This window comes from Colobus angolensis, unplaced genomic scaffold, assembly GCF_000951035.1.
Source record: "Colobus angolensis palliatus isolate OR3802 unplaced genomic scaffold, Cang.pa_1.0 Scaffold3, whole genome shotgun sequence".
Lineage (NCBI taxonomy): Eukaryota > Metazoa > Chordata > Mammalia > Primates > Cercopithecidae > Colobus > Colobus angolensis.
Genome location: NW_012116265.1, coordinates 2,667,631 through 2,683,653, shown reverse-complemented (window position 1 = coordinate 2,683,653; position 16,023 = coordinate 2,667,631). Strand labels below are relative to the sequence as shown.

The 16,023-nt window shown below is 39.5% G+C and overlaps 1 protein-coding gene across 2 annotated transcripts in view; it reads right to left on the bottom strand.

Annotated features, from left to right (window-relative positions):
* Positions 1-1,665: 1,665 nt before the first annotated feature.
* The window catches only part of RPS6KA5 (ribosomal protein S6 kinase, 90kDa, polypeptide 5), a 199,765-nt gene continuing 185,407 nt past the window's right edge, over positions 1,666-16,023 (bottom strand). For both annotated transcript variants that reach the window (XM_011949415.1, XM_011949416.1), the window contains exons 15-17: positions 6,526-6,685; positions 4,962-5,125; positions 1,666-3,634 (exon numbers count right to left, since the gene is read on the bottom strand). In XM_011949415.1, the coding sequence (XP_011804805.1) occupies positions 3,386-3,634; positions 4,962-5,125; positions 6,526-6,685 (573 nt within the window). In that variant the 3' untranslated portion in view covers positions 1,666-3,385. The remainder of the gene's footprint in view (positions 3,635-4,961; positions 5,126-6,525; positions 6,686-16,023) is intronic.

Genomic DNA, 16,023 nt, shown 5'->3' with positions numbered 1-16,023 from the left:
AAATGGGGGCAGTCTGAATTAGTACCCGGTAAATTGTATACTTTTATAAAGTACTGTATTTAAGAACATAAACTGAGATACAAAAGGAATGTCCTTACTTTAAAAAGGTGACTTCTATCTTAGTAGACTTCTATAAAATAACTTACCTTATATTTAAAAGTCATTTACATACTTGAAATCAGCAGTAATCTAAAAAAAAAAATTAAAAGGCAGTTTTCTTGGGTAATGAACCTGTGACTCCAAGACAGACAACAATGTGGAAATTAACTCAGGAGACTGACTTTCTATTTTAGTCATTCAGTGGTTTCTTACTTTATAAAGGTTTGGAAGAATTAATGAATTTCTTTTTTTCTTAAGACAGGGTCTTGCTCTGTTGCCCAGGCTGGAGTGCAGTGGCATGATCACAGCTCACTGCAGCCTCGAACTCCTGGGCTCAAGTGATCCTCCATACGCTGGACTCCTGAGAAGCTAGGGCTACAGAGGCATGAGCCACCATGCTCAGCTAATTTTTATTTTTATTTTTGGAGACGGAACGTCTCACTATATTGCCCAGGTTGGTCTCTAACTCCTGGCTTCAAGTGATTCTCCAGTCTTGTACTTCCAAAGCACCAGGATTACAAGTGTGAGCCACCACACTCAGCCAATGATTTTCAAAATGCTAATTAACCTCTTTCAGACACAGGATCTGGCAGAGTAATGAGAAGACACTGGTCTTTCTCAACATCTTTCCTCTGTTATCTTCCTTTTCTTATTTTTGCCTCTCAATTCGTCACATACAGTTACAAAATACATGAATCAGGACTTGTGTTGGCATGAAAATTATATACAATACAATCAATAAGTGAAGAAGGGAGGGGGTGATGTGGCTCTAGTCCCAAAGTTAATGTCACAAAGAGAACTAACGTATTTGTATTTCTCAGATCTTCTTCTATTTTACTCTTAATACCAGAAAAGAGTTCTACCATTTAACATTTTTATATAAAGTATTTTGTAGTGTTTATTTTTGATGTGACCAAATGAAAGCTTTCTGAATTTTAAAGTGCAATTCACTGTATGTTAATACACAGCCTGCATACAACCTAACTGCTTCAAACTTGGCATCAAATGCTGTCTTTTTGGTACTTACAAGTAGGATGTGGATAAAGATATTTGATGAGAGCACAACAGTGTTTGTTAAGGTCTTTTCAAAAGCCCATTTGAGATTATTCAGGCAGGCTCATCAGTTGATGGTTAGCCTATCTTTCCTTCTTCCTGTCAGTCTGACTGCCTTTTTACCCATTTCATCGTCTGTCAAGTCCTCCTCCAGAAGAAGAGGCAAGGGAAATAAATGAAAATGAAACCCATTAATTTCCAGTATTCACAATGAAATCAATCACATCATCAATCTGTATACTGCCTGACCATTTTTCTGGATCATTTTCTATTAGCAACATAGTCCCTTTAGTTTGTACTTTACAACTAGTATTTTCTACCAGCACGCACAGTTTAAAAAATGGCTTGAAGAGCCAAATACGTTTCAAATATATCCAATATAATTATAAATATGGTCATTTTCTTGATTACTAGAGATCTGTGCCTGATGGAATCACATTTTGTGAATTAGCAATAGTTTGGTAATAATTCACACAAAATTTCCCATAATTACTAGGAATAACTGAAAGCTGAGAGTACGAAACTTTCATTAACTCAGTATTATGTAGTCATTTGGGCCAGCAAAAAGTATAAAATATTATTCCCAATAACCACTGTGGACAAAAATGTGAACAGGATAATATAACATTTTGAAAATATTTTAATATTTGCCATTTTTTGCCTGTGCTATTAATATATACATTGATTTAGTAATAAATATACTATTACATAGAGTGCAATATTTTTTAGTATTCATAACTGGTTGAAATTAATGCTGCTATAACCTCAAGAAAGGAATAAATAAATATCATATCCAAATTCCAAACTAATGCTCAAAAGGTTATCATTAACAAAAACTATAAAATAAACATGTTGGGCATATCTCTTTAAGCATGATTCCTGTAAACAAAGCAAAAAAAATCACTTTTCTCAGTCCTGACATTTCACATGATGGCTTTAAAAGAAAATATAACATACAAATCCTATCACTTTTTTTTTTTTTTTTTTGCATAGGGAATGAATTAATTGTATTTTTAAATGCAGCAATCTTTTAATGAAATGTTTTCATCACATAGTACTTGTTTTCTGTATGAATTCAGAACTTTTGAGCAATAAAAGTGCTCTGCATAAGTTTATAAAATATGCTTTCTGGATTTAAAATTTAACAGAAAAATTTCCAAACAAGTCATAGGTATGATTCTAAAATATTATGTACATAATATATGACCACAGGAGGAAATTCCTCACTGTAGTACAACACAGTGTACAAATATGAAGCACAGTGTTTAGTATAATTTCCCTTTAGGTTTTCCTCACATTGGTGCATAAGAGGCTGACTACATTACACAAGATGCCCCATTCTACTTGTTGTATACAAAGTAGAAGAGGGATGTGAGGACAAATTTAAAGTAGAAAATGAAAATAAATGGCAAAAATACAGTGCAAATGCTTTAAACAGTGCACTTTATAAAATAGTTTGCTTTATTTATACTTTTTTATAAAGTGCAATATTACTTAAAACAGAGAGACATGTACCTTAATATTCTGCAATAACCATTAAAACAAATTGCCAGGAAAGAGCAGTGCAAAATTAAAAACATACACATAGCTTAGCATGCATCTCAGATGGATCCCGAATAGAGTATGGGACCTTGAGTTCTTATATCTTTTTTTTTTTTCCACTTTTTAGAAAAAGATTAACAATAGCAGGTTATCATCATATGTAACCATAAAATAAAAACAATAAGTTAAAATCTTCTCTCAAGAAATAAGTATACGCCATACATAAAATTCATTACAGAATCTTTTTTGAAAACAGACCCCTTTCTCTGATAAATCACTGTTTGAAGGGTGCAAATTTCAAAAACCCACATTGTCCACAAGGCAAAGCAAAAGGTATCATCACAGTATAAGTCATTTCTTGTTGGCAGACATCTGGAAAACCTGTGACTTATTCTGCAAGCAGCTCAAATCTAGCCCTCGTTAAATTTACAGGACCCTTTGCTCTTTCAAGAATAGTCTTGTTGGCATCATGCTAGCTTGCTAAAAAGTAATATGTGCTCTATTCACAGTAACATTCTCTGTCCAGTGCTTTTGGATGAGGATAACCAAACAGGTTTTCCTGAAAAAAAATCATTAGGAGGCAGATTCCAATGAGACCAACGGGAAACATTTTTAAAAGCATAAAAGATCACCTCAGGCATATGCTGAGGGAATAAAGGTGCAATGGATCACTGACACACTCCTACCATGCCTAAGCTACTGAGTCCGAGAACTGGAAGAGGGTCTCCGGGTTATTGCTGTCGGCAGGATTGCTGGGCTGCAGTGTCTTGGTGGGTGTAGTTTTACCGTGAGAATGAGAGGAAGAAGAATGGGAACTCTCACTGGAACTGCTGCGTGTCTCGGTACTGGTGCTAGTCTTTTTCATTTTTCTTCTCTTAGCCAAAGGGGCCTTATCGACATTCTGAAGGCAAAATCCCTCTCTCTTGTATTTGTTAAAGGCCTAGGGGAGAAAAAAGGGAACCCCTGTGAAGGTAAAAGTACTGAAGTTTTCCTAGCAGTTACGACTTACAGCAGAAGACAACTTTCCATTGGCAACTGCAGCCCCAAGTTGTTTTAAGGGAACAAAGCTCTTAAAACCTTTGTATCTAAGCCTATTGGCAGGGTGGAGAAGTTCCTGGGAAAAAATTTCTGAGGGCTCTGTTTAAATCAAACTAGCTAGGTTGTCTGAGAGTCACAATTCTAATAAATCTTTTGAAGAAGTTAGTACTACATCTTAATACAAAACAATTGACTGGAAATTCCTGAAGACCATCAGTAATCAAACTACTCCCATTACTTTTAATGGTTCTGTGTCTAAGATTTAAAATTCTGAACACAAAGTCCCAATGCAAGCAGACTGGATGCATTATGAGTCTTTGCTCTTCATTCCCATTCAATGTCATTTGGGTATATACTGGACACTTATACGCACAGAGAAGCACAGCTCTACAGCCTTGCCCTGGCTTCCTCCTCCTGCAGCCTGTCTTCACTCTCCTTAGCCTAGGCTTGGACAATGCTGCAGTTACAACTTGTAGCTGTCACCTTGCAACCTATGTCACTGACAAGATTTGAATCATCTGATAGAAATTCTTGCAGTTAATCTCTTGACCGTCTCAACATTTCCTAGTTATTACTTTTTAAATCCATTTCTGCTGCTGAAGAAGCGCTATCCTTATCCCTTCTCCTTTCTCAAAATAATCCCTTTGAAGGTGACTTTCTGTCTCCCTAACTCATCTTATACTATACTTTACATTACTTTACATGAATTATCGTAATACATTTGCATCTGCTTGGCACAAATATGCATAATCCACAGTTTCTACCAAATAGTCTCAGTCTTTCAAACATACAATCTATACTTAATACCAATGAACTTACTTCATATCCCTCCCAGTTTTAAGAATGCGTGATGTACTAAATGGTTGTGGAATGAATGGGAAAAAATGCCTTAGTTCAAATACACCTTAGTTCCTAATGTTTATTATGGTTTTTAAAGAAAATGATTTAGTCTATTTGAGAGGAAAAAGTTCTATTATCTCATCTCATAAGGTCATTCTAAAAATTAAATATGTATTTTGTGGGTTAGCAGTGACTCTGGTCCCCTGTGCACTTTTTGTTATAAAGTGTTTATAACCATGAAGAAATTTATAAAAACATTCCTAAAAGTGAAAGGACACATATTATTTTAAATGCGAAACAAAGAAAACGTATCTGAGGCTACAGAGTAAGAACATTTGATTATGATTCCTACTCAAACCATCCAACATGTACAGAGCATAGGGCCTTACGTGGAAGGTTGCTTTCACACAGGTATGCACGGCAGCTCCTGAAGATCCTAGAATATCCGGAGTCATCAGAGGATTGGAGGACAGCTGACTGCCATCTTGAAGCCATTCATTGTACCTCAAGCCAGACATTTTAAGTCTTTTATTTGGATCAACTGTGAGAAGTCCTGTGGGAATAGACAGTCTTATTTTATGATTTGTCATTTTAAACATGGTTTAAAAATAAACTCCGAAATAAATCTCAGTTATGTTCACATGACATGGTGAACATATATAGCTTTAATCTCCTACAAAAATAATTAGATTTTCCTATTCATTTAAATTCTTTTGTAAATACCGGATTCTAATGATAAAGTCACAATAGCCTATTTCTAGGAAGCTGCAGGCGAAGTGGCTTTTCAATCAGGAGAAAATAAACACCCAAAACAAAGACTCCCAATGGTGACCTGGTAAGCTCCAAATGAGCAAAAAGCACACAGATCTACTTCATCCATGTACCAAACATTTACTGGCCATCTTCTATAGGTCAGGGAGTGCAGTAAGGCACTAGAGATATGGAAGTGGAGATGCAGAGAAGAGCTATTATTAGAAGACACATAGGCAAAACCCCAGCTATTATAACATCAGGGACAAGTGCAATAGCAAGATACACAGGCACAGTGTTTTAGCAGGCCTGAGGGAGAGTGGAGCCTGGGGAGTGAGGGTGTCCTGGAAGGCTTCTAGGAGATGAGTCCTGTAGGATAAGGAGAAGTGGCTAGGGAAGAGGATTAAGAAGAGTGTGTAAAGACACGGAGGGATCTGAAAGCTCGGCACATCTGAGGAATTCAAATATTCTGCAACAGCAGAGCTGGGGTGAGAAGGAAGCAAAGGCAGACAGGACCAGGTCATGAGGGGCTTTGAATGTTAAATGCTAGGCTAAGGAGTCTGACCTAAAGCAAACAGAGAGTCTCCAAAGGATTTCCAGCAGAAAAGAGGCATAATCACATTTGGATTCTAGAAAAGTCCCTCTATTGATAGATGATGAACAGCTTAAGTCAGAGGAAGTGAGGCAAGGTGAAAGGATGCTGCAGGATTTGGGGAGAGAAACGGTGATGAGAACAAAGGCAATGATATGTGAATGGGAAGGAAGGGACTGCTACAAGTGCTGCTGAATCTGTAGAACTCTGTGACTGGCTGCAGAAGGCAAGGCAGGTGCAGGTATCCAGGAGGACGCCTAGGTTTCTGTTTTGGTGATCTGGCTTCTTAGCTGTGCCACTGCTGACAGGATGAAAGACAGGAGGAGGAGCGTGTTGGGGGGAAAGGACAGTCAAAAAGTATTGGTTTGTTTTAGATGTGTTTGACTGAGATGCCAGTGGAAGCCAAGTGCTAGCTCATGTTAGAAATGTGGAGACCATTACTAAAGAGAATGTTCTGATAAAAAGACAAGGCTGGAGAGAATAGCCTGGGAGCCTTTTAGAATACACATGGATTCCTTGAGTAATTGACATACAAATGTACGTGTAATGGGCATGATTCTACTTCAATCATTACACATCAAATAAAATGTAAAATTTCATTAGATTCTTACCTTGGATCAAATCTTTAGCCTCTTGGGATACATTCTTCCAGGCTTCTCCTTCAAAGGAGAAATCTCCCTTTTTAATTTTCTTCATGATTTCCACTGCACTGGTACACGTCAAACTTCGGTCATGAGATTGGAAGGGAACCTGTCCTGACAACATTGTGTACTATCAGGGAAAAAGTAACAAAACAGAATGACTACCCAGATCTGTTAAAGCCACGCTAATAATCCTAATAGTAATGTAATTGGTGTAATTTACCAACTGCTACAATTAGCATGATTGAGTTTAAAGATTACGTGACTTCTATCACTGAGGCAGTGAATACATCTCAAAGACTTGTAAACCAGTGGCATGGCTTATTATGATATAAAGATTTAAAATCACATTTATAACTATATTCAAAGCAATAAGAAGAAAAAAGGATAATCCAACTGCTTCAGAAAAGATTGTATTGATGTTAACAGAAAATAGAGAGACAGCAGAACTCCTTAATAACTATGTTTTTCTATTCCATTTCCACCATCCTTTCCCCAGGACATGTAACTATGGTTAAGGACTTGAAAAACTTTATATAGGCCTTCCTATTTGATCTGTAATTACCCGTTTTTATTTTATTTTTCTCACTGTTGTCTTAAATACAGTGAATTATCTACAGCCACCTGTTTTCATTGTAGCCATATGTTTGAAATCTATGTTTAAGATTTTCCCCTTTAAAAAGTTAACAGAATAACAAATAAGCCAAGGCTTATCTTTGTAGCAGAGATTGGATCTTAGGAAAGTGATCCTTTAAAATTCTTGGGGGAGTTTCTCTCTGCTCACTGACTTTCAGTCTTGCAGAGATGGTGAGTTGGTTATCAATGGTGGTGGGTTGGGTGGTGTTAAGCAGCTGTGTCTGGGTGTGAACCAGAGAGGACCCACCGGACAGTGTGAGAAGGGAGAAATGGTGTCGGCAGGAGCCTGGGCTGAGGGAAGCATGTTCATCATGGCACTTAGGAAGGGACATAGAAGGGAAGCTGAGTGTCAACTCCAGCCCTAATTAGGAGACATGGAAGCCACATGATGCTCCGGTGGTCTAGAAACAATATGACATCTTTTCTGGTCACATGTCTGACAAGTAGGCTCACCCTCACGATGGCAAGATGGTGAAACAGCTCTTACACACTGGCTCTTCAGAAAAGATGGAAACTCCTAGACAGGCTAATAAAAATAACATAAAAAGGACAACCAGGAGATCCAATAAGGTAGGTAATAAACAAAACATGAGTAAGAAGGATGGAGAAGACAGGAATAAGACCCAGATGCAGAAGGAAGAGAAACTTGACACCTCCGAGGTTACAAGAGACTAGAAGGCTTTGGACAAATTTAGATTTTCTGAAATAGAAAATTGTGTCTGAGAAGAATAAAAACTACATGCATGAGAATGCACAGAGTTTGAAAAGAGAAGACATAGAAAAAGAACCCCGGTTTCTAATCTGGAGCAACCTAACGAGGAAGATTAATTGCTCTAAGAAGGGCAATGTCAGAACATCTGTAGAAGGCAGACAAAACTCCCTAAATCCTTGATGTAGCTTGAAGGCAGGCTACGACTAGGTCTGAGTGAGCCAGTCCACAGGCTGGCAGTAACTGTCCAAGATTAACTGGAGTCTCATAACTGATGCCATGCCTCCACCTGCCCCTCACCTGACTTCTTCCCTCCTGTACCCTTCATGCAGACACCAGAGTAACAGTCATGCAACTTAAATCTTACAACATTCCCCTATCCAAATCCCTTCACTGGCTTCCTTCAGTCTCTGACTCTTGTTTCTCTTTTTCAGCTTTTTCAGCCTCAGTTTCTGCAGTTCCCCATATTCCAATCCTGTGTTCCCACCAACAGTTCTCGGGGCTCTGGGACTTTCCACATGCTGTTTGGTCTCCTTAAAATGCCATTTTCTTTCCTTAGCTGGCAAAGTCCCATGCATCCTAGGGTGGCTAGAGTGTAACCCGGTTACCCAGTTTGGGTAACTGGGAACTCTGCAGTCCTCTACTCCAGAGAGAAGGTATGTGGCACAGAAGCAGGGGAAATGAGCATTAGGGTCACACCTGGCTGCAAACAACGGCTTTGTCAATTATTAGCTTTGGGATGGGCAAATTCAAGAACTTCTCTTAGACCATTTCTTCGTGGGTAAAAGTAACAAGTGATATTATAAGGTTATATGAAATTATACATTTAACATACCTAGTATTGTGCCTGGCACATAGTAGGTGCTCAGCAAATTGTTAACAAGTTTGTCTCTTAAGGCTTCCCCTCTATGGAAAGAATACTTTTTTCATGATCTTATCCTCCACTCCTGCATCTACAGAGCTATCTAACAGCCACTGAACTGGTGTGCACACCTGTAGATATGCTATCACTTTGTGGGGTAACTCAATACAACTGTCCACATTGCTAAACCATGAGCTCCCTAGAAGCAGAACTCCGTCTTATGTATCACTGTATCCCTGAACCTTGCATAGTGCCAGAATTTGCTATCCCATGCTTATTTCCTGAATGAGTAAGAACTCTTTGAGAATACTTAAGACAGTGATATGATAGAGACTGTACTGTGGTCTTGATTAAACAGAGGGATGCCACCAAACGACAGCTCTGATGAGTCTGTGGAACTTGTGTCACATGTGTTCCAGATCTCCCAGTCTTTCCTCGGATGCCAGGAATTCCACTCCTTTTCCCTAAGTTTCTAGAATCCTATTTCCCTGACACTTGCCATTGAATAGAATGTAGTTTCCCTACGTCTTGCCTTTCTAGCTGCAAGTTTACCTCCCCAAACATGGAACAAAAGCTCTTCTAATATCTATAGTGAAGGAAAGAAAGGAAAGCAGAGCAAAGTTAGTCCTGTCAATGCGATTAGGTATCATTATAGGGTATTTTCCTCATTCCCCAGAAGTGGAATGATATAATTCTCATTTTGCAGAGCAGAAAACTAGGACTTCAGTGGTCAGGGGCATAATGAAACATCCTCCTCTGAAAGACAACCTACTGTACCTTGTACCACTAAGAAATAGGAATAGAACTTAGTGGGCTTCTTTGCATTTTGGAGGTAGCATAAGTTACACTTGAGAATACTGCTCTAAGAAATTTATCAAGTGACTCGGAAGGCTACCTGTTTCAAGTGGGGCCTAGCATAGGCTTTTGTTATAGGTCCAATCCTGTCAATTAGCAGGATGCTACTTAAGCCATAGGATTCAGTTGCTCTGATTGTACTACAGGTATCTGTGAAAGATGAGACTCTCTCGCCGCCACAACAGGAGTGTCTCAGAGCAGACCTGAAGTATTCTGCTGCAAGGTGGGACCTTCTGGGGCAGAGAACTATTATCCAAATAACAGCTCCTAAGATGTTACCAGATCCTGGCAGGCTCTGAGTGCCTCAACATGCAATCCCAAGAGCAGTGCATCATGTGCTAAGATCAGCAGATGCCTTGATTCACCAAGTCAGAGAGGTACAGCAACAAACCAATGCATTATGGAAATGGCACACTCAGAATCTGCCCTGGGCATGAGTCCAGAAGGCATAAGTAAATGAGATGCTTACATGCATGTCACCTGTCTTGGTTGCAATAACACTTCTTCTTTAACTCACACTATGGCCTCACTGAAGGAGGTTCCCTATGATCAACTGGTGAGTCTGGTTGACAGATGGTTCACTTAAGTGCAGCTGGCCTGTAGAACATGACAGACTCAGCAAAGATACCAGCTGGCTCAGGATAATACCTTGGGGGTCGGGGTGCTGTCTCTGAGAGCTGTGCGGAACCAATGGCTGATGGGTCCACGTCCCCCGTATCTAGATTCTATGGGTGCATGATCCACTTACAGAACTCATGCTTCCTGGCTCTGCTCAGAGGTCTGTTCCAAGAGCTCAAGTGATCAACTGCACTTGGTGACGACACGTGGCCAGCCCAATAGTACATGCTATGCTCTCTTTTCCTCACCCCTGTACCTTGGGATTATGCTCTTTAACAACATAATATGACATAAGTATTAGCTTCAGGTTTCACTTTCCGGGGAACACAGAATAGAATATCTTTCTCTCCACTCCTAAGTTTTCATTGTGTTAAAATGCACTTAACAAAATGTACCATGTTAACCATTTTTAAGTGTATAGTTCAACAGTATTAAATATCTTCATCATCACCATCCATCTCTAGAACTCTTTTCATCTTGTAAAACTAAAACTCTATACCCATTAAATACTAACTCCCCATTCTCCTTTCCCCCACAACCCCGACAACCACCATTTTACTTTCTGTCTCTATGATTTTGAACACCCTAAGTATCTTTTCTGAACATACAGTATTTGTCTTTTTCTAACTGGCTTCCTTCTTTAGCATAATATCCTTAATAATAATCTTGTTGTATATGTGAGAATTTCCTCCCTTTTCAAGGCTGAATAATATTCCAGCGTATGTATACAGCACATTTTGCTTGTCTATCATCTATCCATGGAAACTCAGATTGCTTCCACATTTTAACTCTGTATGTGTCCATTAGATCTAGTTGGTTAAGTCCTCTATCTATTTGCTTACTTATCTTCTGTCTGGTTGTTTTATCCATTATTGAGAGTGGGGTATTGAAGTCTCCAATAATTATTACAGGACTGTCTACTTCTCCCTTCAGTTCTGTCAGTTTTTGCATCATGTACTTTACTGGTCTGTCATTAGGTGCACAAGTGTTTGTAATTGTTATGTCTTCCTGTTGAATTGGATATTTTATTAATATATGAGGACCCTGTGACTCTCTTTGTCTTTTGTAAACTTTTTCTTTTTTCTTGAGACAAGGTCTCACTCTGTTGCCAAGGTCGGAGTGCAGTGGCATAATCATGACTCACTGCAGCTGTGACCTCCCCAAGCTCGAGAGATCCTTCCACCTCAGCCTTCTGAGTATGTGGGACTATATGCACATGCTGCTATATCTGGTTAATTTTTAAATATTTTGTAGAAATGAGGTCTCATTATGTTGTCCAGGCTAGTCTCAAACTCCTGGGCTCAAGTGATCCTCCTGCCTCAGCTTCCAAAGTGCTGGGATTACAGCTGTGAGCCACCACGCCCAGCCTTTTGTAAACTTTTTTGATTTAAAGTCTATTTGGTGGCTGGAGTGGTGGCTCATGCCTGTAATCCCAGCACTTTGGGAGGCTGAGGTGGGCAGACTGCTTGAGGTCAGGAGTTTGACACCACTGTGGCCAATATAGCGAAACCCCGTCTCTACTAAAAATACAAAAATTAGCTGGGTGTCATGGTATGTGCCTATAATCCCAGCTACTTGGGAGGCTGAGGCATGAGAATTGCCTGAACCCAGAAGGCAGAGGTTGCAGTGAGCTATTTTAGTGTAGCCACTCCTGATCTCCTTTTTGTTTGTTTGTTTCTGAGACGGAGTTTTGCTCTTGTCACCCAGGCCAGAGTGCAATGGCACAATCTTGACTCACTGCAACCTCTGCCTCCTGAGTTCAAGTGATTCTCCTGCCTCAGCCTCTTAAGTAGCTGGGATTACAGGCACACACCGCCAAGCCTGGATAATTTTTGTATTTTTAGTAGAGACAGGGTTTCACCATGTTGGCCAGGCTGGTCTCGAACTTCCGACCTCACGCGGCCCATCCGTCTTTGCCACTCAAAGTGTTGGGATTACAGGTATGAGCCACTGCACACAGCCTTGATCTCTTTTGGTTACTATTTGCACAGAATATCTTTTCCCATAGTTTTGCTTTCAATCTATTTGTGTCTTTGGATCTAAAGTGATTCTTTTGCAGACAGCATATAGTTAATCATGTTTTGAAATCCATTCTACCAATCTTTGTCCTTTGATTCGTGTTTAATCCATTTGCATTTAAAGTAATTTCTGATAAAAAGGAACTAACTTCTGTCATTTTGCTATTTGTTTTCTGTATACTCGACAGCTTTTTTGTCCTTCGTATTCTGCATTACTGCCTCCTTTTATGTTTATTTTTTTGTAATAAAACGTTTAAATTCCTCTTTTCTTTTTGTATACATTCTATAGCTATTTTCTTTGTGGTTTCCAAGGGATTACATTTACCATCCTAAAGTTATAACACTCTAACTTGAATTTATATCAGTTTAACTTTAATAATGTATAAAAACCTCTGCTCCTCTAACAATTCTACCCAACTTCTTTTGGTTGTTTATGTTACAAAACTACATCTTTATACATCGTGTGCCCCAAAACAAACTGATAATTCTTTTAAACGCATTCGTCTCTTATGTCACGCAGAAAACAAAAAGTGAAGTTATAAACTGTTGTCACAATAATGCTAGCTTTTTACAACTGGCCATGTATTTACCTTTATTGACATCTTTATTTCTTCACAAGGCTTTGAATTAACTGTCTAGTGTCCTTTCTTGTCAGCCTGCAGGACTCCCTTGAGCATTTCTTACAGGGTGGCGTTAGTGGTAATGAAGTAATGAACTCCCTCAGCTTTTTATGGATCTAGAAATATCTTAACTTCTCCTTCACCTTTGAAGGACAGCTTTGTCAGAGATAGGATTCTTGGTTGACGGTTTTTTTTTTTTTTTTCCTTTTAGTGCTTTGAATGTATCACTCCACTGCCTTCTGGTCTCCAAACTTTCTGATGAGAAATCTGCTGATGATCTAACTGAAGATCACTTGCATGTGTGGATCCCTTTTCTCTTGTTGCTATCAAGGTTCTATTTTTTTTTTGAGACAGAGTCTCACTCTGTCACCCACTCTGTCATGATCTCAGCTCACTGCAACCTCTGCCTCCCAGGTTCAAGTGCTTCTCCTGCCTCAGCCTCCCGAGTAGCTGGGATTACAGGCGTGCACCACCACACCTGGCTAATTTGTGTATTTTTAGTAGAGATGGGGTTTCACCATGTTGGCCAAGGTGGTCTTGAACTCCCGACCTCAAGTGAGCAGCCCACCATGGCCACCCAAAGTGCTGGGATTACAGGCATTTCATTATAATGTGTTTCAGTGTGGGTCTCTTTCAGTTAGTCTTACTTGAAGTTTGTTGAGTTTCTTAGATGTTTATATTGTCTTTAATCAAAATTGGACAGTTTTCCACCAAAACTAATTTCCAATAGAATACTTCTTCCAATATTCTCTCTGTCCCTTTTTTTCTCTTCTCCTTCTCAACCTCTGACAGTGCATACGCTGATTCTCTTGATGGCATCCTATGGTCCCTTAGGCTCTGTTTGCTTTTTTCATTTTTCTGTCTGTTCCTCACACTCAATAATTTTAATTGTCCTAACTTCAGTTTCACTGATTCCTTCTTCTGCCTGCCAAATCTGCCTCTGAAACCCTCTACTGAATTTTTCATTTCAGTTACTGTACTTTTCAGCTCCAGAATTCCTTTTCATTTTCTTTTCAGGTTTTCTATCTCTTTACTGTTATTTCCATTTTGTTCATACATTTTGTCTTGATGTTCTCCACATACTCCTTTAGGTCTTTCGATGTCTTTAACACAGTTGTTTTAAGACTTTGTCTAGGCGAATTTATCGCAAGGCCTTTTTCAGGAACAGTTTCTGTTATTTTTTCCTTTGAGTGGGCCATACTTTCCTGTTTCTTTATATACCTTGTGATTCTTGTAAAAGTGGAACCTTGAACTTAATGATGTGATATCTCTGGGAATCAAAATTCTCATTCTTCCTGAGGGTTTGCTTGCTTTTTTTTTTTTTTAAATTTGCTTTTGTTTATTGCTTTTTGTTTTTTGATTGTTATAGGCTGTCTCTGTGCTGAGGATCAGCATGAAGTACAAACTCAAGGTCTTCTCAGGTCTTTGATGAGCCTGCAGCTTTGCCTGGGCATGCTTGGTAGCTTTCTAATTTTCCGTGTATAAGCAGTTGCTTTGGAATGTATGAGTACTGAATATCTGGCTTCCAAAGGGAAAAAGGAGAAAAAATGAAGAAAGGAAAAAGGCGGACTGGTCCTTTAAGTACTCCTGGATATCACTTCATCCACAGGAGGAGGAGGAGGGGCTTGCAGTAATGGTGGCAGGCACAACAATGACCACTGCTTCTTTGCACCTCTATAATGAGAAGCAGCAATTACAGCAATTCAGATCACAGATCCTCTACATTTGGAGGACAAGGTCCTTTTTGCCCATCCTGGCTCCCACAAGCTGTGTGTAGGTTGTTTTAGCAATAAGTGCACGGCTGTCTGCTACAGGGTTGAGGGTCGGGAATGGGTGGCTGCTATAAGTTGAGCATCCCTAACCCATAAATCCGAAATCCAAAATGCTCCCAAAACAAACTTTTTGAGCGCCAACATACTCAATGGAAATGCTCACCGGAGCACTTTGCATTTTGGATTTTCAGATTAGGGATGCTCAACCAGTACATATTCTGTAAATATGCCGCAATTCAAAGAAATCCGAAATCCAAAATACCTCTGGTCCCAAGAATTTCAAATAAGGGCTACTCAACCTATACTGTGCTAAGAGCTAAAATTGACCAAAATTAACTGTACTTTACTGTCCAAGCCTTTCCCTGGAAGCTGAAAACTTTCAATGGACTTCAGAGTTCCAAAATAGTTATGTCAGAGAGATTCTGCCACTGCAGTTGGTGGTGAGACAGATTCCTGGTGCTTCCTACTGCACTGTTTTCCCAGCATCCTCTCTTTAAAATATCCTTCTATTGTTGATGAACATTGGGTTGTTTCCAGTGTGGGGAATTTTGAATCATGCTGTTATATATCTTCTTATACATGTCTTTGTTACAGAAATATACGTATTCCTGTTGGATATATTCTTGAATTGGAATTGCTGGGTTATTTGGTCTGCATATGTTCAGTAGATACTGCCAAATAGTTTGCTAAAGTCTGCTCTACTTCTTTGTCCTGCCCCACTTCTTAACAGGTATAGTTGTGGCTAAATATAAGAAAGCAGGGCAGGGAACGGTGGCTCACACCTGCAATCCCAGAACTTTGGGAGGCTGAGGTGGGCAGACTGTTTGAGCCCAGGAGTTTGAGACCAGCCTGGGCAACATGGCAAAACCCCACCTCTACAAAAAATACAAAAATTAGCTGGATATGGTGGTGTGTGCCTGTAATCCCAGCTACTCGGGAGATGGAAGCAAGAGGATCACCTCAGCCTGGGAGGTCAAGGCTGCAGTGAGCCATGAAAGTGCAACTGCCCTTCAGCCTGGGCAACAGAGCAGGATCTTGTCTCAAAAAAATAAAATAAAATAAAATAAACCAATCTTTATAAATAAAGTTTTCTTGCTTTCTGGCATGTAATAATGCAACAGGTTGTTGGGTGAAAAAACTAACTTTCCAACTTTGGAAGTACTGAAGAGGAAATTGGTGATAATAGAAAAGATCCCTTTTCTGGAAGAGGTAGAATTAAACAAACTTTAGGATCCTCTCAGTTCCAAGCTCTTAAAATTTTAGTTGATTATCTAGAAATATCTGTTAAGGCTGGGCGCGGTGGCTCAAGCCTGTAATCCCAGCACTTTGGGAGGCCGAGACGGGCGGATCACGAGGTCAGGAGATCGAGACCATCCTG